The sequence below is a fragment of the Buteo buteo genome, chromosome 3 (assembly GCF_964188355.1).
Source record: "Buteo buteo chromosome 3, bButBut1.hap1.1, whole genome shotgun sequence".
Lineage (NCBI taxonomy): Eukaryota > Metazoa > Chordata > Aves > Accipitriformes > Accipitridae > Buteo > Buteo buteo.
The window spans coordinates 35,332,981-35,356,915 of record NC_134173.1 but is presented as its reverse complement, the minus strand read 5'-3'; the positions used below and the strand labels follow the sequence as shown (position 1 = coordinate 35,356,915).

The 23,935-nt window shown below is 38.6% G+C and overlaps 1 protein-coding gene across 2 annotated transcripts in view; it reads left to right on the top strand.

The window, feature by feature from the left end:
- ATP6V1H (ATPase H+ transporting V1 subunit H) overlaps positions 1–23,935 on the top strand; it is a 51,068-nt gene that overhangs the window by 2,490 nt on the left and 24,643 nt on the right. For both annotated transcript variants that reach the window (XM_075023288.1, XM_075023289.1), the window contains exons 3-9: positions 7,141–7,243; positions 8,709–8,798; positions 13,667–13,780; positions 16,868–16,972; positions 18,043–18,096; positions 20,948–21,045; positions 22,517–22,709. In XM_075023288.1, the coding sequence (XP_074879389.1) occupies positions 7,141–7,243; positions 8,709–8,798; positions 13,667–13,780; positions 16,868–16,972; positions 18,043–18,096; positions 20,948–21,045; positions 22,517–22,709 (757 nt within the window). The remainder of the gene's footprint in view (positions 1–7,140; positions 7,244–8,708; positions 8,799–13,666; positions 13,781–16,867; positions 16,973–18,042; positions 18,097–20,947; positions 21,046–22,516; positions 22,710–23,935) is intronic.

Below are 23,935 nucleotides of genomic sequence, written 5' to 3'. Positions count from 1 at the left end.
AGTGAAATGCAAGATTCTTGTAGCCATGCATTCCTCATGACGTGTACCTAAGAAGAATATTAGTAAAGTGTAAATTAGTATTATCTCTTGAGGGTCCACGTATAATAACAAATTACTTCAGTGTTTGTTGCTTTGTAACTGAAGTGGCAGAAATTTTGATGATTCTAGAGGTACAGACCATACTGATGATGCTTTGTGATCATCAGCATTACACCACTTCACAAAAAGTAGTTTTTTTCAGATTGCTGTGATGCATACATAAATATATGCTATCTATTAAAATACTGTTGCAAAACTGTACACATGCAAGCTGAGAAATGCTAACCCAGTAGAAGCTTATTAATGACTACCTGCTTTGCCATATGCTATGTAGCTCAGTCTTGCTTATTCCACTCATTCAGTTGTGTTATTTTTTTCTCTTTGGGATTATATGCATGATAAATCTGGATAAAGGAACTGATCTGCTGAGGAAACGTCCTTTTTTCTAGGCTATTTTTCAGATGGATCAGTTCCTCGTTCAGTTTATAGTGTGACATTACAGTGGCTTTGCAGGCGGAAGAGGAAGGCTGGTGTGGTAACTTGACAGTGGCAGCTACCAAGCACTTTGCAAACTGTCTGAGTGGCTTTTGCTGTTACTGTGAGCCCTGTTATCCATCTGATAGGAACTGTGTCCTGAGGAAGCCTGAGCCAGCTGTTCCTGTGCTGTCCTAGTGGCAAGTGAACAGCTAGTTATTCAGGATGAAAGTGGGAATACAGTTGTTCACTGTCAATGTAAGTGCGTATCAGGTAGTCTTTTTCACTGATTCTCTAGTGGTTCAGACTATAGGGCTGGTGAGATTCATCTGTTGCTTTTGTTAGTATAGGGGATGGTTCTGTTTGGCAAGGAGTTGTGTTTTGAATACATATGTAGTATTAATTACTTGACTGTGCTTTATGTGGTCTACCACTTCTAATTTTCCTTTATTCTTGGGGTTCTCTCTGGTGCTGAATAAGGATGCGGGAGTTTTGTTTGTCTATCAGCAAACTTCTATGTAACTTCCTTTGACCAGGAGGCAGGGTTGATGGTTCTTTTTCAGATTCTAGATGTAGAATTTGACTTTGTTTTGTTCTGGAATCTATGAAAGAAGAATGTACTAGTTATTTCCTCTCTTTGATGGGTTAGCCAGGTTTTGGAGACTACTGTAGAGCATCTGGCTAGTGTTTGTGATCCTATAGTAAGACTGTTCAATGCTTGGTGACCTCTCTATGTCAATGACAGTGTATCCTGTTTATTATTGCTCTGAAATAAATGTAATCTTTGTGTCTTGTATTTACTGATAACAGCCTGGTTGTCTGGCTAAGGTAGCTTCAAGGATGAACTTAAACGGTGCCAGAGGGATTGTGGAGCATTGTGAAGATAAGTAGTTCCTTGGCTGAGGAGTTTCCTTATCATTAATTACTGGAAAATGTCAGCAGCACTTTTGGTACTTCTAAGGAAGAAATAAAATTATATCTATTTTGGACATGTCCTTTTTAAAATGGGCAGGTTTGGATGTCATGGTGTCTTTGAGGCTGGTGCTTGAAGGGATTTGTTGAAAAGTCAGTGCAGCTATATTGACTCATTTCTGGAATGAAGCACATTAGTAAATGAGTGGAAACTGCTTGCTTCTGATGCACCTGTTAGAGGCAGATCAGAGTGGTTTGTTCTGGTCTATAGAGTAGAAGGAAGATGGGGTGCTGGTGATTCTGAAGAACACTTCTCTTGCCTTCTTTTGAGCTCCTGTTCTGGCAGTCTGTGCATTTGGTGTGATAAGCTTGCATATAGGTATATGGAGGCATACTTCAAGTCTTCAGACTTTTTTGCATTAGAGGAAAGATTTTTATGTTTGTTTTCCCTAACAATGCATCAACTCAGGCATGACCTAATTTGTGTTCCTTAAACTATAGATAGTATTTATGTAGTTGGAGTCAAAGAACTTCACAAGAAATTCTGAAGTTGTTTGTTTTTTTCTTTAAATCTGTCTGTGACAGTTGTATGTGTATAAAGACGCTTTAAAGATTGCATCAGTTGCAACAGCATTGGAGTCTGGGTCACACAGGAAGGCATTCTGAAGTTCTTTTCTGCTCTCTTTGTTCTTCAGTGCAAAAGTAAAATGGCTTACTAATATTTGGTCAGACTCTAGTAGCCTGACTTCCCTTGTAGAGTCAGTTCAAGCTAAAGATTAACTGGCATATTGTTTATTCCATCTCTGAAGGTTATAACTGTAAACTAAATGTCAGACTATGCTAACACACAACTGCTGACTTTTGATGTTTTCTGTGTATACTGTCAGCACAAAAGTGAAATATTTAGGTATGACAACTGTACATATTACCAGTTTGCCATGGTATTCACTGCTCACTTCAAAATTAGGCTGTGGAAAAAGGTGTTTGGGTTTTTTTTAAATGCTAAAATTTACACTTTCTTTGTGTTGAATTCCAGCTAGGGCCTGTGTCTGAGGGAAAAGAAAGTGGCAAAACTTGGAACAGTGGAAGGTGATGTGTAGGTCTTCCTGCCTTCTGGAAACTAAATGTAGTTGAGGCCATTAGTTCTCTACAGACTTTCCTGCCTTAGGATCTTGAGACTTATAGCAGTTTAGAGGTGTCAATGCCCTCTGCTAGTTGAAAATATGGTGGGTTGCTGTTCTATACTGTGTGGTAGCTTTCAGCATTTGCCACAGAGTGTCAGAATGCCTTTGGAGGGTGTGTTAGCTTGCTTGAAGCAAGTTTGGTTTTGCTTTCCAAGGTTTTGTGGAGAAATGAACTTGTTTCAGAGTTTAGCTTGCATCTTAATACACTGTAGGTTTTCTAGGTATACAGCATTTGACAATACTTCATATTTAATCAGGTGAGATACCTGATGGCTAATTTGTACTTAGCTTCCTGTGTGTCTTCAAGTACTTTACATACATGTTTGAATTCTGATGTTAAAATATCTATTTTATTTTCTTGGGGGTGGGGGAACCTTCTAAAGCGGGTTAAATATCTTGGACTTCAAAAGCCAATCTTGTCTTAGAAGAAAGATAGAAGTTTCCTAACTTGTAGTGGGTGTGGTTGTTTTTTGGTGTTGGGGACTTTTTTGGGTCTGTTTTTTTTAAAATTTGGTCCAGTCTTGTAGAATACATTCAGCCTGTTTTAATTTTTTTAATTTTGTAATGTTAAAACTGTTGAGCAATTGGATAAAATAAATGTCCTTCAGGTACATGCAAAGTACTGTAGATACCTGGATAAAAGAAATTATGCTTTGACATGATGGCTTCATATGAGCTTCATGTTTGCTGCAGATGTAGTCAATTTTTTTTAATATAAAAAAAAACACCTAACAAAAAAAGCCCCAAATTAAAAACCAAACAAAACCCCCCTAACCTCCAGAATGGTTTTTGTTAAATCATTCAAACAAAAAAAGGAACAAGAGCTGCTGGAGGAAATGTGTAATAAAAAAGAATCACAAGTTTCTGAATCATCTTGAGAGACCAAGAGGTTTTAAAAATGGTGGTCTTACAAATTCCTGTTTTCTAAATCTTACACAGCTTCTGTTTACTCTCCTGTAACTAGTGCTCTCAAAGGCAGGCCTTAGTGTCTCAAGCACAGAGCTTTAAAATGTGGTTACAGGACTCCTGGTCTAAACTTGTTATACCCAGACAGCTGAAGCTCAGTCAAAGTGACTTTAATCTGTTGACAAAAGACTATGTAGACAGATCCTGGAAAATAAGAAATGAAATGGCTGTTAGGAACAGGGATGGAGGGAAACTTTGGTTGCTTGCATTGTTTGCTTAAAGGTGCTGGGAAATTCCTGTCTCTTTGAAGAGGGGATGAGGAAAATGTGGTAATAGCATCATGGTAGCTGGTACCAGCTGTCTGAAGCTGCTCTGCATCTTTTCATGGTGTGGGTTTGTTGTTTTTTTGTTTTGGTTTGGGTTTTTTCCCCACTGGTTGCTAAGGTTTATTACCTAATCAGTTATTTCAGTTTTAAAATTAAATTAATGGAAATGGATGCATTTGATGTTACTAAAACTATTAATCAGATGTATGAGATCCCTGATAAAATATTAACAACTTGTTTACAAAGCTGTCAAATCCCTTGTACTGTTTTGTATGGGCTGGAAAGTGTCTTTCTGAATGGCACTTACAAAGCAATAAAGAGTAAACCCTAATGTCTTTTCCTCTCAAGACAACATCAATCCTCACACTTTTTTTTGTCTGTCTTTCTTTTTTCTTCTTTTTTTTTTTCTTCTTTTTTTTTTTTTTTTTTCTTTCTCCTGTGGTCTAATGTAGGATGAAAACTAAAGCTTGAAAGCTTTTTTCCTTGGCATTTGGCAGACCTCTTCTAATAGCCTGGCTATAGAGAAGCATCTCTCTTCCTGGGCTGAGGCTTTTTCAAGCATTAAAGCTGAAAATTAGGGTTTCACCTTATGTCATCTTTGAAGTGCTTCCTAAATGGCAATATTTTTATAAACAAGCAGCTCATCTGGTTACTTTTATATCAATATCATCCAGGAGTCCCTAGCTTGGCCAGCATTGATTGAAACATGAGAAGCTTCTAGTTATGGGTTGTCAAGTCTAGTATTTGTGGCATATGAATTGTCCTTATCTTTCAACAACTGCTCAAATCCATCCTTAAAAGGCAAGAAAGAACACAAGTCAATCTAAAAGGCATGTGGTAGCAGCATGGTCATCATTGGCTAATTACTTTTTCATCTACAATTAGTTAAGTTTTAGTAGAAACTAGTCAAGAACTACCACTGGCTTTATGAATCTTCCATCTAGTAAGTCATAATTGCCTTTCCTCAGTGCATATGAGGATATTTCTTACAAAGCAACTAGAATACAGGAATAGTGCACATGGTACTGGACTACTTATGTTCTTTGCTTGAAAAGTAAATAGGTAAAAGATGGCCCTGTGATGAGGCCATCCTCAAGACATAACCATTTAAGTAAGAGGAAGGCTAAGAACACATTGTAGGTCTTATTTCTGTTTCTGTGTTTCAAGAATCCAGATGAGCCAGTTTAAAAAAAAAAAGTGAACATTTGCTGTAAGTTCACAAGGATTTTAATGGAACCTGTAATCATGGAACATCTGGAAACTGACCTGGAACATGGAAAAGATTGATTAAAAGAATCCGTGCTACATAGCTTTGCAAAGTGGAAAAGGCATTTCACTGAACAAAAATGTAAGAGAAGATGAGTCTTGGAAATAACTGAAACAGAGCAATGTGTAATATTTTCACCCTCTGTGATTTTTTGTATTGATGATGATGTGCACAATTTTCTTATTTCCTGAAGCACTCCTGGTATAACTGGTAAAGCTAGTCACCTATTAAAGTCTTGGATATTTTCAGGACTACTTGATTTAAAATTAGTTTTCTTACTGAAGAGTACCTGACTGTACTATTTTGACAAGTTTGTTATTTGTTGTGATTGTAAGTTTTGTATTATAAAAATCCCCAACAATATTCTGCCAGTTCTTCAGCTGAGTCAACAGCTTTCTGAAATGGCACTGATGATGGCAGTAACCCTTGGCATATTAAGTTGAAGATCAAGTAGAGATCTGTTAGCTTAGAGGTATCCACAGCAGTTTACTATATCAAGCCCCCTTGCTATGTGTTTGAATGAGCTTGCATGCGTATCAGTTTTTAAACTACCAGGAAAAGCTGAAGTGTTGTAATTGGTGAAAGCTGAAAATACATTAGGAACCAAGTTCTCTGTACTCCTTAAAATTCTCTTCAGTGCTTATTGCAAACTTGAAATAACAATTAATTTTATTTTTCAACACTTACTTCAGGTTGGATGACACTATTATTCATGTTACATATTATAATTTTGGCATAATATGCTAGCTGTGTGTATTTCAGTTCTTACAACTATTTCCACTGACCATTTGGAGAATACTGTTGAGCAGACGTGATGCATAGGGAAGGCTTTAGAGAGATTATTCTGTCTTTCTACATTAGACCTTTCGCTGAAGGAGCTCTTTACGTTCTACTGGCAGATACAGGATTAGTAAAGCGATACTGTTGATACCTCAAGTCAAAGAAAATAAGGTTTGTTTGGTGGGTTGACCTTGGCTGCCCACGAGGTGCCCACCAGGCCACTCTGTTATTCTCCCTCCATCAAAAGGACAGGGGAAAAAACATGACAAAAAGCTCATGGGTTGAGATAAGTACAGGGAGATCACTCACCGATTACCATCACAGGCAAAACAGACTCTACTTGGAGAAATTAATTTATTGCTGATTAAACAGAGTAGGATAATAAGAAATAGGAACAAATCTAAAAACCACCTTCTTCCTACCCCTCCCTTCTTCCCAGGTTCAACTTCACTCCTGACTTCTCTACCTCTTTGCCCCAAGGGGTATAGGGGGATGGTGAATGGGGGTTGTGGTCAGTTCATAATGCTCCATCTCTGCTGCTCTTTCCTTCTCACGCTCTTCCCCTGCTCCAGCCTGAGCTCTCACCCATGGGATATGGTCCTTCATGAACTGCTCCAGCATAGGTCCCCCATGGGGCCACAGCTCCTGTAAGAAAACCTGCTCCGGCATGGGCTTCTCTCCACAGGGCCACAGCTCTGGCCGGGAGCCTGCTCTAGTGTGGGCTTTCCATGGGCTGCAGCTTCATTTAGGGCGTATCTGCCTGCTCGGGCGTGGGCTCCTCCATGGACTGCAGGCGGATATCTGCTCTACTATGGACCTCCCTGGGCTGCAGGGGGACAGCCTGCCTCACCAGGGTCTTCCCCACGGGCTGCAGGGGAATCTCTGCTCTGGCGCCTGGAGCATCTCCTGCCCCTCCTCCTTCACTGACCTCAGTGTCTGCAGGATTGTTTCTCTCACATATTCTCACTCCTTTCACCAGCTGCAATTGCGCAGCTTTCCCCCCCCCCCTTCTTAAATATGTTATCACAGAGGTGCTACCATCATTGCCGAGTGGGACCGCTTTGGCCAGGAGCGGCTCAATCCTGAAGCTGGCTGGTATTGGCTCTGTCCGACATGGGGGCTGCTTCTGGTGTCTTCTCATACAAGCTGCCCCTGCAGCCCCTCTGCTACCAAACCCTTGCCATGTAAACTCAATGCAGTTTGAAATAACTTATTGTTCATTTTACTTATGTTTTTATATTTTGCTTTTCAGAGGGCAGATGATTTCAGGTGAAGACTGTGAATTTATTCAAAGATTTGAACAGAAAAGGAATCCAGAAGAAAAACAGGAGTTGTTGCAAACAGAAGGCAATCAAGTAACTTTCCTTTCTTTTAAGAATCTGTCTTTTGGGGAGGAGGATGGAAAGAAATTTTCATACCAACTCTATTTTATTGTTGGCTGTATACAATTAAGATGTTATGGAAGAAGTATAAAACTTGCTATTATGATTTTATTTTTCCTAGATAGAGGTTGGACATTCTTTTAAAAGCTATTAAATATTTATTAAATGTCATCTGACTTTGACTCTGTTGTGGGACAAGCTAACTCAAGTCTTTCCTCATCCCAGTTTACTTAATCATGCACACTGGTACTTGAGTCACTTTTTTTTTAAGCTATTTTCCTTAGTTTATTGATGAGAGCTACTACCAGTAAGATTTCTGCTTAGCTACTTGAACAATTACAAAGTAGTTCCAGCAATAGAGTCCACTGACTGCTAAGGTGAATTCAGTTAAACGCAGGTGTCTAGTGTCATTTTATGCACAGTAAGATATGAGACATCTGCATTGGATGGAGCCAATATAAGATTGATAGGTGACCCATGCTCTTTGGCTTATGGAGTCCAGGAAGGATGCCTAAAGACAATGTAATGACATTTGAAACAGTAGAATCTCAGCCTTGAAGCCTGAGGTTCTAGCAGACCATGTCAGACATCAAGAGGATTGCGGGAGGCAGCGGGGAAGGTGGAGAGTAGGACATGCACTCAAGACACACAACTTTCCAGACCTTTTTTTCTACTTTAATTTTAGGCTGTTCTGTGTTTTGTTTTGTTTTGTTTTTTTTCCCTCCCAAATTGTATTGTGTGACTGCTATGTAATGGACCATAAATTGCATAGTGACAAATGCATATATGGTGAATGTTATATGCCACTATATAATTACGATGTAGCAGTTCAGAGTTCCATTTTTCTTTCAGTTTTAGTTGAACGTGGTGAAGGGGAAGGAGGAAGTGTAAAAAGTAGTGTTGTGACTGTTACAGCTTATTATATCTGTTGCTGAAATTGTAGAGTAGAGTTGTTCAGGGGCAGAAAACAGCTCAAATAGGAACAAAGATTTGCCTACAAGGTATAGGAAGTGAACAGGTAAGAGTGACCTGTGTTTCCTCCCTCCCATTCAAGCTGCCGAAACTTTCTTATACCATGTCTGAGTTGTAGCTGTTTTGTCAACTTACTTGGTTCATCTCCTCACTGCCATAAAAAAAGGATGCTGGTGGAGATTTTTCTAATCAGTCTTTCAAAAAAGCACCTTGCCGACTTTCACTAGTGAGTACTTGTTATTTCATTTGAAAGCCATAATACAATTTGTAAAGGGTAACGATCAATGTGCCAGAAAATTTTCTTTGTAATATGTCAAATGTATTCATCTCTTATTGCGATTGGAGATGTTGGGATGCTCGATGATTATGTAAGACTTAATTGTGAATTAATGAGGTCCTATTTTATATTATCAAAAGGAATGAAGACAATTGCTAGTATTAATTTCAATGTCTCTTATTTTTCTAGTGTGCTAAAACATTTATAAACTTGATGACTCATATCTCCAAGGAACAGACGGTTCAGTACATTCTGACTATGGTTGATGATATGCTACAAGTAGGTCAATAACCTGTCTTAATTTTAAGTCTTTAAATGCATGCTTGAATGTTTCCTTAGCCTAATTCAGGTCTCTTCAGGTGTTTCTCATACTGTATTAAGAATACTGTTTTAAATTTTCAGATCTTGTCTTCAGAAACTAAATGTTAGACCTAAAGTTGTGTGAGTAACTTAGTCTTGTATATCTATGTTCATATTCTCAAAATAAAACATACCTGTATGCTTGTCTGTCAGCTCTCAACCATGTATGATGCAAAACTTGGATGTTAAGGGGTGATTTGTGACCTCAGACCTTAAAGTTCTTGAAGCTTTTCCTATGAAAGTGTTAATTTGGTCACCCTCAGCAAGAAGGTGTAGTTTCTGCAGCTTCAGGTTTCCAACGTAAGTTAGACTGTTTAGGACAACATGTTCTGAAATCCTACATGGTTTAAATATAAACCAGGAACTCTTGATTCAATGAAGTATATATTTCTCTGTAGCTATGTGATACAGTGGCTTTTAAGAGTAGGCTATTAAATTTAGTGTCACAAATGCTGTGCTGACTGGGACAAGTCAAGAGGAGACTTTACTTAGTCAGATAATCCTGCTTTTGCATTTCTTTGCTCTCTAGTAGACTAAGAGAAAGTGGTTGGAGTGATGATGTAACAAGATGGGTTCAGTTGAGCGAGATTTTCTCCTGGTATTCATGTAGAATATTTGGCTGTTTGACAGTTTTTCTTCTGCTGTTTTATGTTATATTTAATACAAGGTTACAGTGAAATGTGTCTAGTGATAATAGTTTAGGGCATTGCCCTAGGAGGTGAACCATGTGAGTTCTAATTCCAGCTCTAAGTGTTCAGTATTGTCAATAGGCAAGTTGAAAAGTGTGAACTTGTCCATGGTACATATAACATGGGGATTATGGTGTTCTTCCAGGTGCCTGTCTGCACATTAGAGCCCTGAGTGAATGCCCTGACTGCTAGAATAATAGCTAGTGGTGGTGGCAGTTTATTCACGCCCATCTGCAGCTTTGTTACTTAACCCTCTTCCTCTCCTCTTTAGGTTTACTTTTTCTCAAGTGTGACACAAACATGAAGAAGCAGAGAAGACAAAAGGGAGCTTCAGTGTTATTCCTTGATTAGGACGCTGAGTTGGGAGTACCTTGTTTGGTTTACATGTTTGATGATAAAGATTGTCTTAGTGTGTGAGAATTCTGTTTATTATGGCTACTTTTGTGATGAATGGGTCTCGTTTTCTGTGTGAGACATATCGGTGGCCACAGAAATAATCGTTTCACTTGCCCTTCTTTGGAACTTTTCGTGAGCATTAGTAGGTCTTGTTTTGCTTATGTGCTTTGACTTTAGCACGTAGCCTACAGCTACAGTATGCCATAACCAATATAATTTCCAGTGCTGTGGAATTAATACCCCACAGGTAGAGGCTTTCACTGGCCCACTCTTGAACAATTGCATTAGTTCTAGGTGGTCACAGAAGGTAGTTTTGAGTAATCTCTTATTTGTCATGTTGGTTCTGTCTAGTTGAATGTGTTTTCTTGACTTTATAGAGATGCACTGACATTTCTGTATTCAGGGCCTTACCCTGCCACAGAAGTGGCATGTGTGGAATTCTTAATGTTAAACATAATGACTTTAAATTGTCCAGGCTTTATAGTGATACAGGAGAAAGAGATGTTGGTGCACAGTATATATTTGCTTTTGTTTGAAATTGGATGCCTTCTTCACTTTAGAAATTCTGTTTCAGTGTCTGAAAGGCTGCATTGGCTTTTGCAACACTCTGTGTGATTTCGTTCTTCAGGGATATCTTGCTGCTGGCATAGAGGGCTTGTGTGCAGGCATCTGCATAGCATCATCCCAGGGCTTCCTAACCCTCCATGTCTCCACTAGGCAAGGCTGAAACAGGACTTCTCTTTTCTTTTGGTCATGTTCAGGTGGTAGAACTGTCAGTGATGCCTTCTGGACCCTCGGTTGCACACTTTCAAGGTGTAACATTCTTGTCAGAAAGCAGCATATTGGCCATTGACTCTGTGACTGAGTTTAGTGCAGGGTCTCTGCAGACTGCATGGACAGTAGGATACACAGTAGTGGATATGAAGTCTCCTGTCTTTGCCCAAGTAGTCTAAATTCAGTACATGCAAAGATTTTAAGCGAGCAATTGTTCAAGGATATGGCCTGTCATGGTGCCAGTGGCTCTTTCAGTAAATTTGTTTTGAGCAAAGATGTTCACTGCAGTTTCATGAAACGAACAAATAATATTTGAAAGCTACTTTTGATAGCTGAAACTTCTAGAAACTATCATACGTAGCAGTATCCAGCTTTTGTCTGTGTTGGTAATGACTGTTTGTGGTTCTTCTATTATCTTTCTGTGTGCTTTTCTTGTGAGGTTGTAAAAATCATATTAACTGTGTTTTAAGCGTACCAAAAGCCTACCTGGGTGTCTAGGATTGTTCCTGCAGTTCTACTTACGGATTTGATCGTCGTTCTAAGAAAGATTTCTTTTGGAGGCTGGCAGATTAATGTGGTGATTGCCTTATAAGAATATCACCATTCTGTTTATTTCTGAAGGTGGAGAGTGTTAGCATACTGGAGTCTCTGAGGAAACATTTATTATTCTATTCATATGATAAATACTTGGAACAATTTTTCTGGATTAGTGACCTCATCACACTGCACAGTCTGTTACTTATAAAATCTTTAAGAACCTGCACCATAGTTGCTGAAGGTAGCAGTACCACCCAAGTGAGCTTCATTATGCTTCTTCAAAAATGACAGATGCTAAATTATTCAACTGTTGATGTGAGAGCTTCAGGATTTCCTTTTTATCGGTATAGTCAGTAGCTGTCTGGGAAGGTGCAGCATCACATACTTCAGGGCCGTAGGCAGTTCTCCACTCCTTCCCTCCCATCTTTACCCCTCACCTTAACAGCAAACCAGACTAGTCTTCTGATTGACAGTATGTTGAAATTATTTCAGCTTTCCTGCTTCCAGACCTGTCTGTCATCTCCTTAGTTATGTTGTAAACTGAACTCATTGATCTAGTATTTTTGATCTTTTTAGCTAGACTCTGTGTAGCCCAGGTGTAGTTGCTAACAGCAATTTGTTTGATCGATCTGCTGTTTTTCATCAAACTAGCCCTCACAGAGCGGAGGGTCTCCACCAAGGCACTGTGTTCCTGAGATCTTACTTTTTTTTTTTTTTATTTCATAGTTCGAACAACAAATTTCTACAGGGTTTTTGAGTGCTTTTTGACACATGCCATATAAAGCATTAATCACTGTAAGGGTTATGACTGCCAGATAACTAGTGACAGCTCACCTTCCCCAGTCAGTGATCAGGACAGCAATTTGCAGCCCATGTGGTGCAGTAACTTTGATACTTTCAATGAAGAGTTGGTTGCAACTCTTATGCTTAGTAAGAAGCCAGTGTTTGGATCATGGATACATTCAGGTCATCTTGTGCTTAATGAATTATATTCCAACAAGCAGGCTTGCCTAGCTGATTCTTGGTCCATAGAGTAAATAATAGGGTGCTGAACTGATGGAAGAAAGCCCTTCAGCTAGGGAAGTTTGAAAATTAAATTCACTCGATAGTGGAGACTGAGGTACTGTTCTCATGCCAGTTTCTCAGTTACAGTATTTCAAACAGTTTTGCCTTTCTTCATAGGAGTTGTATACTTGGTTATAGTAGTGTGACTTCAATAGGGAGACCTCTCTTTAGAGTGAAACTTACTATCCACCAGGCTAGAAAGTATATGGAAATGCTGAGGAAAAGCAAGAATCCAGGTATTTGATTTTCTGGATGACTGTCTATGTTCTAGGCTACTAGGAAATAGCAGAGCTCCTCTTTCTCCTTCAGGTGTGCATGGCCTCTTCTCTGGTCTGCTTTAAGGAGAATCATAATAGCTGCTTTTCACAGTGGTTATTAGGTGAAATGCTTGAAGTAACTGCACAGGGCCCAGGTTCAGGTGCTTGTGGTCTCTTATGGTTCAGCCTAGAAGCCCTGGAGAACAGACTTCTGGTGGCTATGTCCTCTCCTAGGTATGCAGGTTGCCTGAGATAACAGCTGAAGCAGTTGCAGCCTCATGTGGGAGAGAAGAGCTCTGATAGGACAAGGAGCAATGGCTTTAAACTGAAAGAGGGTAGATTTAGATTAGATGTAAGGAAGAAGTTCTTCACTGTGAGGCTGGCGAGGCACTGGAACAGGTTGCCCAGAGAGGTTGTGGATGCCCCATCCCTGGAAGTGTTCCAGGCCAGGTTGGATGGGGCTTTGAGCAACCTGGTCTAGTGGAAGGTGTCTCTGCCCATGGCAGGGGGGTTGGAACTAGAGGATCTTTAAGGTCCCTTCCAACCCAAACCATGCTATGATTCTATGATTCCCATTGAGAGCAATGGAGAGGCAGGGCTAGCTTACATCTCCGAAGTTCCACTTGTAGCACACGCAGCCAAACTGAACAACAGGCTTTTGTGTGGAAGTAGCAATATGTAGAAAACTTTGTATGGACTTTATTCAAGTGTAATTGATTGCGTAGTGTTCTTCTGGGAAAAGACAGTATTTAGCTTGTCTCATTTCTCTCATTCTGCTTGCTTGATCAAAAGGATATATCCATTTTTACTCAAGCAGGTGTTGGAGTACTGAGATATAACTAGGGTTTCAAAGTTTGTTTCCCCCCATCCCAAATCTCTAACCTTAATTGTTGCAGTGCTGAAATGAACTGTATCCACAAGTAACTGTTGAACTGAAAAGTTGCCATGGGCTGTTATAAGCCAGGATAGACTCTGATAATGTATGCCAACATAACAAGGAGCAAATAACTGCCTTATGTTGAGTGCTTTTACAAATCTGTCATCTTTTCCTCTCTCCCAATTTTTACAGGAAAATCATCAGCGTGTTTGTATCTTCTTTGATTATGCAAAACGTGGTAAAAACACTGCATGGTCCTATTTTCTGCCAATGTTGAACCGACAAGATCTTTTCACTGTGCATATGGTAAGTTTTAAATGAACCTGTCTCTAAAGATGGTAGAGAAAAATGCTGGTTTTATTTTTCTTCAGGAGATTTTGGAGTTTGAAGGTAAACTACTGCCTGGACTGGAAAGTTTTCCTCTTGCAGTCTAGATGAGTCATTCTTTAGATAAGCTTCACTTGACCACATTTTAGAAAGAAAAGTTACATTGTTTATTGACACTGTTTTTTCTGGGAGATAGAGCAGGTTGCGTAACTAGAAAAATAACTTTTGTCACAACTGCCAGTCAATGCTCCTCACGCTGTACAAATGTTAGAATTTAAGTTCTCATCCTGTGAAAGGGAAAATATCTTTACCTTGCTGAATTTATTCTCTCATATGCTCAAATTAGTACAGTGCCGCTTGAAATCTGCTTAAAACAGTTTGTAAGCATACTGGGGAAAAAATAATGTCTGCTGTTGTGGTGGATTGACCCTGGCTGACAGGAAAGCTCCAACCCAGTTGCTTGCACAGTCCCCCACAGTGGGGCTGGGGAGAGAATCAGGAGGGCAGAAGTGAGAGAACTCATGGGTCAAGATGAAGACGGTTTAGTAAGTGAAGGGGGAAAAAAGGGGTGTGTGGGGTGGAACCCTAAACAAATCCAACAAAAAGAGGTGATGCAAAAGCAATTGCACAACACCAGCAGACTGATGCCCAGCTAGTATATCTCTGGTCAGCTGTCCTGGCTGTGTCCCCTCCCAGCCTCTTGACGTCCCACCCAGCCTACTCACTGGAAGTGTAGAGTAAGAAACAGAGAAGTCCTTGATGTTGTGCAAGCACAGCTCAGCAGCAGCTAAAACGTTGGTATGTTATCACCACTGTTTTGGTCACCAGTCTAAACCACAGTATCATATGAGCTGCTGTGCAGAAAATTAAGTCCTTCCCAGCCAAAGCCATTACAACCACGTGCGTTGTATGGTATGTGCTGTGCTTTGAGCAGCTGGGTGCTGCTGGTGTATATGGAGTAACTTTTCTGGAATTCTTAATATTCTTCTGTCTTCTGTGGAAAGAACTGCCCATTTCATCTCAGTGGGTTTTTTTCCTTTTTGGGGAAAAATATGGTTGCATTACTGTAAATTCCTAATGGACACCATAGTTTCCACCAATAAAACTTGTATTATGGCTTGAAGAGGCAGAAAACTGCATGGCTATGAATTGTTCTTCACCGCATATGTTTGCGCTGGCATGGTATGGTAGAATTAAATCAGTGGCTCAAACTACAAAACCACATACCTGGCCTGCATTATGCTGTGGTGGCAGTACTGGCGCAAGGAATTCCAGGCAAGTCATGCTGTTTGCCCTTAGGTGTGGCCAGTGCAACTGTGTTTGGGGCTGTGCTGCGACTTGAGCAATGAGCTGGCACGTTTTCAAGAAAAGTGTCAGGCTTGATTGGTTTTTTTATTTTTTTTTTTTTTTTTTAAATCTGACTGATTCACTGCATGCTGTGGAATCAGGTTACTTGGTGCTGCTGAAGGAGAAGGCTGTTGGGGTTTTTTGGTTGGTGGTGTTTTTTGGGTTTTGTTTTTTGTTTTTTGGTTTTTTTTGGCAGTATTGCTGCTGAAGACCCATTTTGCAAAACTGCAGTCTGAGCAAGCTCAGACAATATTAACTTCTCAAGTATGCAGCTAAAGTGTAATTTTTAGACCTCTGCAGTGCAAAATAATTAGTCTCCCTGGAATGGTGGCTTTCAAATGTATAGTACAGAAATTTCTATGTCCAGTGTTTCTCTGCTCACAGATGTGTTATTCAGATATTGTTTTCTTTAGGTACGGAAAAAATATACAAATAACTTTACAAGCCACAGAGAACCTCATGTGATGTGAATCCACTTTAAGACACTAAGTTTGCTCCCTTATTATTATGCCTTTCAGTACTGTTCGTGCATTTTTTTCAAAACAGTTTTAATTCTATGTTGTTTTTATTGTTTTTATTTTTCCCCTCCTTACTATGCACACTAGAATACTTTTGATACCACATCATTGCATCTGCATAGACAGATAAAAATACTTGTGCTCTGTGTCCAGGCTCAAATTCTGCTAGGCATGAATGGTCTCTCATTTAGGGGCCAGGTAGCAGTTTTAACTCAGGATCATGGTAAGCTGGAGATCTAATATCTCATATTTTAAAGCTGAAGGGATTTTAGAGGGTTACTTGGCTACATTCAGAAGTGGATTTGACATATTTCACTATAAAAATAATTGTTCCAGACTCTCATTCATAATCCCACCAGAAATCAGTGGTGGTGGTGCTGCACATGTGAATGCATTATAGTGGAAAGGTGCCTGGAATAGTCTCCTCAGTGCATTATGGAGCTGTATGCAGGCAAACAAACCCTTACTTCAGTAGTTTCTCAGTTAGACTGCCTCTTTATATATAAGCTGGCTCAAATGTTTCTGCAAATAAGCTGCAGGCTGCAATGTAGAGTTACTTCAAGCATAATTTGGAAAGGCTGGCATAGAAATATGCTCTTGTTATATGTATTCTTGTGCCATAAGCATCATGAAAATTCTTAACCTGACTATATTTTTACTCCTCAACTTCATTCTTAAATTCTGCCTTCTCTTTGGTTTTCTGCTCTTCTTTTTCTGGGATTGAAACTTCTCCCTTCTTGAAGGCGACTTGCTTCAGTTTAAGTATAAAAAACTTTAATACTTTGCAGTCATTTGTGTTGGTATATGCCATGGTTGCTCAAAGTAAGTCTGCTCATGTATGTGTTAGGCCATTGAGTGTCTTACTGTTGATGGATTTCTGACTGTAATAGTGTCCTACAGCAGTAGCCCATTGATAGCTCCCCTACACCCTTTTCTGAGTTCTTAGTTGGTGCCTCCTGAACTTCATCAGCTGCAGGTATCTGGTAACATTGTGAAAATATACTGGTTATTAGGAAGTAGAAACAGCAGAAAGCTGAAGAAACAAAATTACTAGGCATGAAGAGTCCCCTACATAGAAACCCTGTAGCTTTCTGTAAGTGGCCATCTTTTACCTAAACATGGTTTCCAGAGCTTATGGGACTTCTCACCGAATCCTGAAAGCGCTGCATTTGAAAAACCTGTTTATTGCGTTCTTTTTCAGGCAGCAAGAATTATTGCCAAACTGGCTGCTTGGGGGAGGGAACTTATGGAAGGCAGTGACTTGAATTACTATTTCAACTGGATTAAAACTCAGCTTAGTTCACAGGTAAAAAGCTACTTCTGTTTAAATGTTACAGTGACTTTGGAAACTTTTTTCAAGAATATGAATATATAGATGCGGAAACAAAAGGTATATTTTTGGTTTTCTTTTTTAAAATGAAGTTTTACTCTGTCACTTTTAAAGCTAAATATCCTTTATTCAAACGCATAGTTTTTAACTTAATATTTTATATTATCTACTCTAGTGCTTGAAATAAATTAAAAATAAAATATAAGGCATTTTGCCTTTTCTGTTGGTTAACATTGATTTTAATTCTGGACACTGAGAAAACATGTGATGAAGGTTTTTTGTCTCCCTGTATTGTTTTGTTTCTTCTTTTTACTGGTAAGAAAATAATGCTGCAGCAGGAAGTGAATATCAAAACTTTCTTCCAGTTTACTGTAGGACAAAGCTTTTGGGTTTAGTCCTGTCTCTTGAAACTAAATAAATCTTGACTTATTTGGACAGTATTTTTATGGCATTAGCTCAGTATGAACTGCTTACTGCTGGCTTGTCCTTCAGAGATGAATCATTCTCCTTTGTATTAATTTTTGGAGATTTTCCCTTCAATCCTTATCAAAAGCCAGCGATATGTGATTCTTTAAGGTAGTGTTGTAGCAGAAGTAGATTCTGGAGAGCAGAGAAACATTCAGTAGGTTTAGTAATGGTACATTTTTCATAGTTTTCCAAACTGGGTTTATTGAAAAGGAGTTTTGGTTTTTTTCCTCTGGAAGAAGAATCTTAAAGCTGGAATTTCCTTCAGAAAGATTCAAGAGAACAGTTTTCAAATTCTAAGATGATGATGGATAAAGTCTTGAGTAAATCCACACTTCAAAAAAAAAAATTAAATCCTGATATACCAGGTTCAGGTCCAAGCATATTCTTGTAGACATGATGGTGTGTGTGGGAAATAAATACAATATATTATCATAATATATTGAGCAGGAAAAGTGTCTATAGATTCTTAATCTTTTTATGACTAGAGGGATCAAAGAATTGTAAGAAACTTGGTAACTAACAACTGTTCCGTAAGGGTGAAGGACAGCTCTGACTTTAAACTTATATTTTTTTGCTAGAAACTACGTGGTACAGGGGGTTCTGTGGAACCAGGAGCAGTCTCCACAAGTGATGTGAGTATATCTTTGAAATCTGTCAATTTGCTATTTGGGGCAGGTGATACCCACTCCTTGGATTAATGTGCCGAGCTGTTCTGGTGTCAGTAATAGAAAGAACTTGGAATCAGAACTGTACAACAACAGAGTGCCAGGTGATGGCGCCAAGAAACAAAAGTATTTTTAAAACTGATTTCACAGAAAATGCTGGCAGTGGAAGTATGTATCTTGCAAGTTGGTTTGGGATGTTAAAACTGTAGATGTATCTAGCATTCTCTTTGTTAAAACTTGAAAAAATTATATGCAATTAGTTTGGTATTTGAACAATACTGTCTGTTTAGCACTGAACTGTCGGAGTTGTAGAAGAAACCTGAGACTAAGAAGCTTTTGGCTCTTGCGATGTGTGGAACTTAGAAAGGGCACATCAGATATTAAACCTAACACAGCCCCTCAACCTCTGTAGCATGAAATTACAAGAGTGCTTTCAAAGCTGTAAGCTTTTCATATTTGAATAGCTTGAATTCAGGGGAAAATGGATTGTCCTTTTCGCATCAGTATTTATTTATACCAAATTTCATGTAGCTGTAATGGCTGTTGATCTTGGAGATGAACTGCAGCAGTATAGCAAATGCAAGTGATCATCGTAACTGGATTTTCTGTTTTGTTGTGGCATAACAAGGCCATTTATCATAGCTTCTGAATGTGGAGTAGCATTCAGTTTGGTCTTTTGTTTCTTTTGCAACCTGAAAGTGTTCACAGTTTTTCAGAAGACTTAAATATGAAGCTGGAATTTGTTTTTCTTCTAAATGTAGTCATCGCTTTAAAGTGTTAGCTTCATGTAGAGGAAAGCCTCTTAAATTACCACCTGACTGGGGTTTAAAGTAGAAAAGATGAAAGACTGTTAGGCATGACCATAGAGAGGGGGTAAAATTATGGCCTGAGCATAGAAGTTGAAGTATTTCAGTATTTCGTATGCAGTTCCATGTGCCATACTGGTAGGTTTTGTTAGGCTGACAGCCCTTGGTCATATAGCCTTAAAAGAGTAAATAGTTCTACAGCATGCATCACCACTGATTATGGAGCTGTGAGCTCTTCTAACTTGCTTAGAAATCTGTGTTCATTGTACTGTAGCACTGCATGGATTTATCATACCACTGCAGGGTCCCAAAGTAGCAGAACTGATAGTGCAAATACGTTCCAGGATAATTAAGTTGGGCAGGTACTATCTTGACTTTGTTAGCGTTCTGATTTCAGATCTAGCTTGTGCAGGATTTCCAAGCAGGTCCTGACTAATTTATTTCAGAGTAAATTAGAGATGCATTTGTAGCATTTTACACAGGAAATGAGGACTGAGACCTATTATGACATTTCAATTATAATAGTGTTGGAAGAGAATACTTTTATGACAGACCCTTTAAAAAGAAAACTCCAAGTTCAGTAGTACACAGGTTGGTGATGCAGATGAATGAATGTATTATTTTGGGCTGGAGGGCTGTCGGTGTGTTTGTACTTATTTTATTCACATGGTGTGCGAGAGTGAATACCTATTCAGGGAAATGAATGTTCTGTATGATGAGTTGGGCCTAGATGTTCAGACTCAGTTTTTACATAAAGGTCTTAATCTCTGATGAGAGGGATAGAGTGAATTCATCTTTATTTTAAATTCTGTTTATTGTCTTTTCATGTGGGATTGCCTAACTTCTTTACTCCATTAAATGTTTGAAAGGTTTGACCTTATATTATGTGAGTGATCTACCATAAGACTTTCAAGACACTTAGTAAAGAAAAAGGCTTATAGAAAATAAAAAAACTCCAACATTTTATCAGCAGCATATCTCAGTATTAGTGAAGATAATGCCAGAAGTTGAGCAAGAAGAGAGAAAAAAAAATGCCACTTCTGTTGTATCGTAAGATCTTTCTGTCATGGTAGTGGGAGGGACAATGTTTTGGCCAAAACCCATTTTTGAACTGCAGTGCATCTTATGTGTTACTGCACAGAAAACACATGCTTTTAGAGATTAAAAGCTGTTTAATGATTCTGTCTTTGTGACTGTTCGTATAGTAGTCTGAATGAAAATAAGATTCAGTGGTGCATCTCTCAGTGTCTTCCTGATGGGAAAGTTTTAGTTTTATTATTCTTTTCTTAGCAGAGTATACTGTGCTAAGCTTTTAATGAAAAGAAGAAAAAATTAAAATGCAAAGCTAAACTTTGAGGATGATTTTGCATACTCATTTTTCTAATGGTATTTTTTTTGTATAAATAGACATCTCATTATGATAAGCATGGTACTCACTGTGTGGCACATGCATAGGAAAGTATATAATTGTAATGACAACACTGCTGTTTTGAGTTGGAGAATAGGAGTGGGAAGAACCTGACCTCAAAGATTCCTTTTTCTACAATGACCTCTAGCAAACTTCTTCAAGCTTGGTAACCAGCTTGCTGATTTATTTCCCAAAGTTTGCTCAATGGAATAACAATTGACTCTGTGGAAGAAAGGGCTCTGGCAGTATAATCAAACAGGAGACAGCCTTCATTCATAGATACTGAAAGAAGGCGTGTTCAAATGGCCTATAAAAATCTGTTATGGTAATGTAAGATGGCATCACTTGTATAACAATTCTTTTGTATTCAAAATTCTTCTCCATTTATATTTTGCTTCCCACCTTTTCTTGTAAGTTTTTTTTTTTTTTTTTTTAAATAAGGAAATGTAAGGCATTGTAAGAGTGAGCCTGTTTAACTTGGGAAGTGTCACTGAAGAGGTGTGTGTTGAAGTGTGCCAGTAAAGCCTAGTTTGGAAAAACTGAACTTCAGCACTTACTACCTAACTCTTCCTGTAAGAAGTGATGTGTTCTTCTTTTCACCCAGAGTTCCCAGTATGTACAGTGTGTTGCTGGATGTCTGCAGCTGATGCTCAGGGTCAATGAATATCGCTTTGCATGGGTAGAAGCAGATGGAGTAAATTGGTGAGCATTTATTTCAATTTATATGGATATACTTGCACTTACAATAGCATGTTCCCCAGCGACCTCTTTTGGAATAGAACTCTCTTGCAAAAGACAGCTGCTCTGAGTACAAAAGCTATTTTTTTTTCAAATGCTAATATAGTCAAATAGACAAATGAAACTTGCAGATATAGGTATACCAACGTCGAGGCTTTAATGCTACTTTACTCTTCAGGAAGAACTGCTTAAATATCTGAAGGGGAATACAGCCATTTGTCTTCAGCTGAAGATGCTCTGGTTTTTATTTAATAGAACAAGGACTAACGAAATGAGTTTCTGCTAAGCTTCTTTCTCTTTCAGTTTGGAGTTGTTCAGCCTGAAAATATCAGTGAAAAGAGAAACATGTTCTAGAGCTAAGCTCAAATTTTTTGTTTTCCACCTATGGCTTCAACTATTCTTTTATCCAGATTCTCTTCATAAATAGCTCTGTATGAGGCTAGGGTGTTGTCACTCATCTGATTTAAAGAATTGCTTGTCTATAAATAATTTTTCTGCCATGTGTGCCTCTCTTGGGGATGGTGGCTATATGACTTGCACTTTAAGAAAAAATATCCCTGTACCCTGAAACGGAGAAAAGTCAAAGTTGCCAGTGAGGTGGAAGTTCAAAAGATGTTAATGTGTGTCAAGATGACACTGTTGAAACAAACTTTTTCACCAAGGAAGCTTTTTAATAAACTGTTAAAGCATAACAGTAAGCCAGCATTTCAACAGGTTTGAATTTGTCTTAATTTTGATAGCAATGGTCTTGAAAGTAAGTAATTTTTTTTTTTTAAACTGGGTTAGCTTTTTTTGGAATGGACCTGTAAATTGCATATTAAATTTTCAAAACTTCAGATGAACAAAGCTTCTGCATGATTTCTTCTTGGAGATAGTGTGATATTATTTCTTCTCTAGCAGTGCTTTGTGTATCTGTGATGTGTTATATCTATAAGCTGTTTTCTGAGAACTCATTTGTTAAATAATGACTACTTCAGCTCATTTCAGACACTCCTGTGGAGAGATACAATTAAGGAAACAAGTTCAGTTTGTGTAGATTTGTTCTGTCTGTTTGCTCCTTCTCTTTCTTAACTCTGAAGGAGTAGCTATGCATTTCTGTTTCTCCTAGAATGACAAATAATGCTCTAAACATGCCAGTCGAAAAAGTCTTGGTGAACCTGAAGATGGATACAGTACCACATCAGTTCACATGGGAAAAGCTGCTTTATGGCTGTAACGCTAAGGAGGAAATAACTATGTCTTTAAAAGATGGCTTTCTGAACAAGCTGCTTGAACAATGATAAATACTGGTGCAGGATACTGTGAAGTGTGTGTTGTATACTCATTCTCAGCAGCTCTTTCCAATAAGTTCCTGTTAACCATTTCTTTTAATGTTTTGGGTGGAGCAATGCAATTCATGCAGTCATTTAAAAATTAAATGTATACTATTTTTCAGTATCATGGGGGTCTTGAGCAACAAATGTGGTTTCCAGCTCCAGTATCAGATGATCTTTTGTGTGTGGCTGCTGGCATTTAGTCCTCAAATGTGTGAATATCTCCGTCGGTATAATATTGTTCCAGTGCTGTCAGATATTCTTCAGGAATCTGTCAAAGAGAAAGTAACTAGAATCATCCTTGCAGCATTTCGGGTAAGTGTCTGTTGACTGCAATCACACTGTGCTTCTCTCTCAAATGGGTAGGTCTCCAATGTTGCTGATGCACAGCTGTTTCTGCTAGACTGTTTCAGCAAACTGTATTGAAAGCTTAATTGTCCTTTTTTTTTTTTGTGAACTGAGTTTTGTTACAGGTAATAGACATGCTATTACAAGTAATAGATGCCTGCTATTCAATGTCTTCTTAAAATAAGGTTGACTAAAAAAACCTATGTTAACACAGGCACTAGTGATTTCCCTTCTTTAGTTCAAGATTCTTTTTTCTACTGGTACTAGTGTAAAACACTGTAGTTACTAATACCTGATAAATTTTGCCTTGCAAAGCTTTAGTTAGAAATACGCATATGTTTGTCCAACTGACTGACTTAGAAGAAATTATTTTTATCTACTAGTCCAAAAATCTTTTCTTGGTGGCACTGTCAAGATGAATGAGAATATCCATGTAAGAGTGATTAGTTGACTTACTGTGTCCATGTTACCTGAAAAATCACTGGTCCTATTTAAGATAATTTGGAATAACTGAGCACCGAGGCTTGATGCTTTCATTGTGAGAGTACCAATTTGTGTTCATGGATGCTGACTGCGCATGTGCACATAGTTTTACGCGTGCTTGTCAAGTGTCTTGTATGTAATACAGGAATGCTGTAAACACTTGTAATCCTGTCTTTAAAACAGGACTTGGATCCCAAGTAGGAGATGTAGATCTTGGAAACTATTTTCCTGGGTGTTGATTGTGTTCCAGTAGTAGATGTTGCAATCAAATTAGGGTGGGAGAGGGGAATTGTTGCTTACTGACTCGCTGATCAGCAATAATGAGCTGTGTGAAGGTGCTTACTCTGTGACTTAAATGGTCTCTCTAGCCAAAAGCATCTGCCACTTTGAAAAATTTCTGAATAAGGTAGATCATAAGAATATGCTATTTATCGTGTCGAAGGAGGTCAGTGGTGTGAGGTATTCAGTAGGGGGTATTCTTACTATGTAGATCTCTAGATGTTCTAGTGTTCTTTAGGATCTTAATGTTAGGATTAAGCAGGGACATATAGCAAGACAGCTTGGGGAAAAAAAAAAGTCAAGGGGCTCAGCAATTCATATCCAACTTCTTCCAATTCTGAGATCATAAAAAGTAGGAGAAATAATTGTTAGTTCTTAGATTTAGTGTGTTTTGCAAGAGGAGACAAAAACAAAGCCAAGTTCTTTTAATA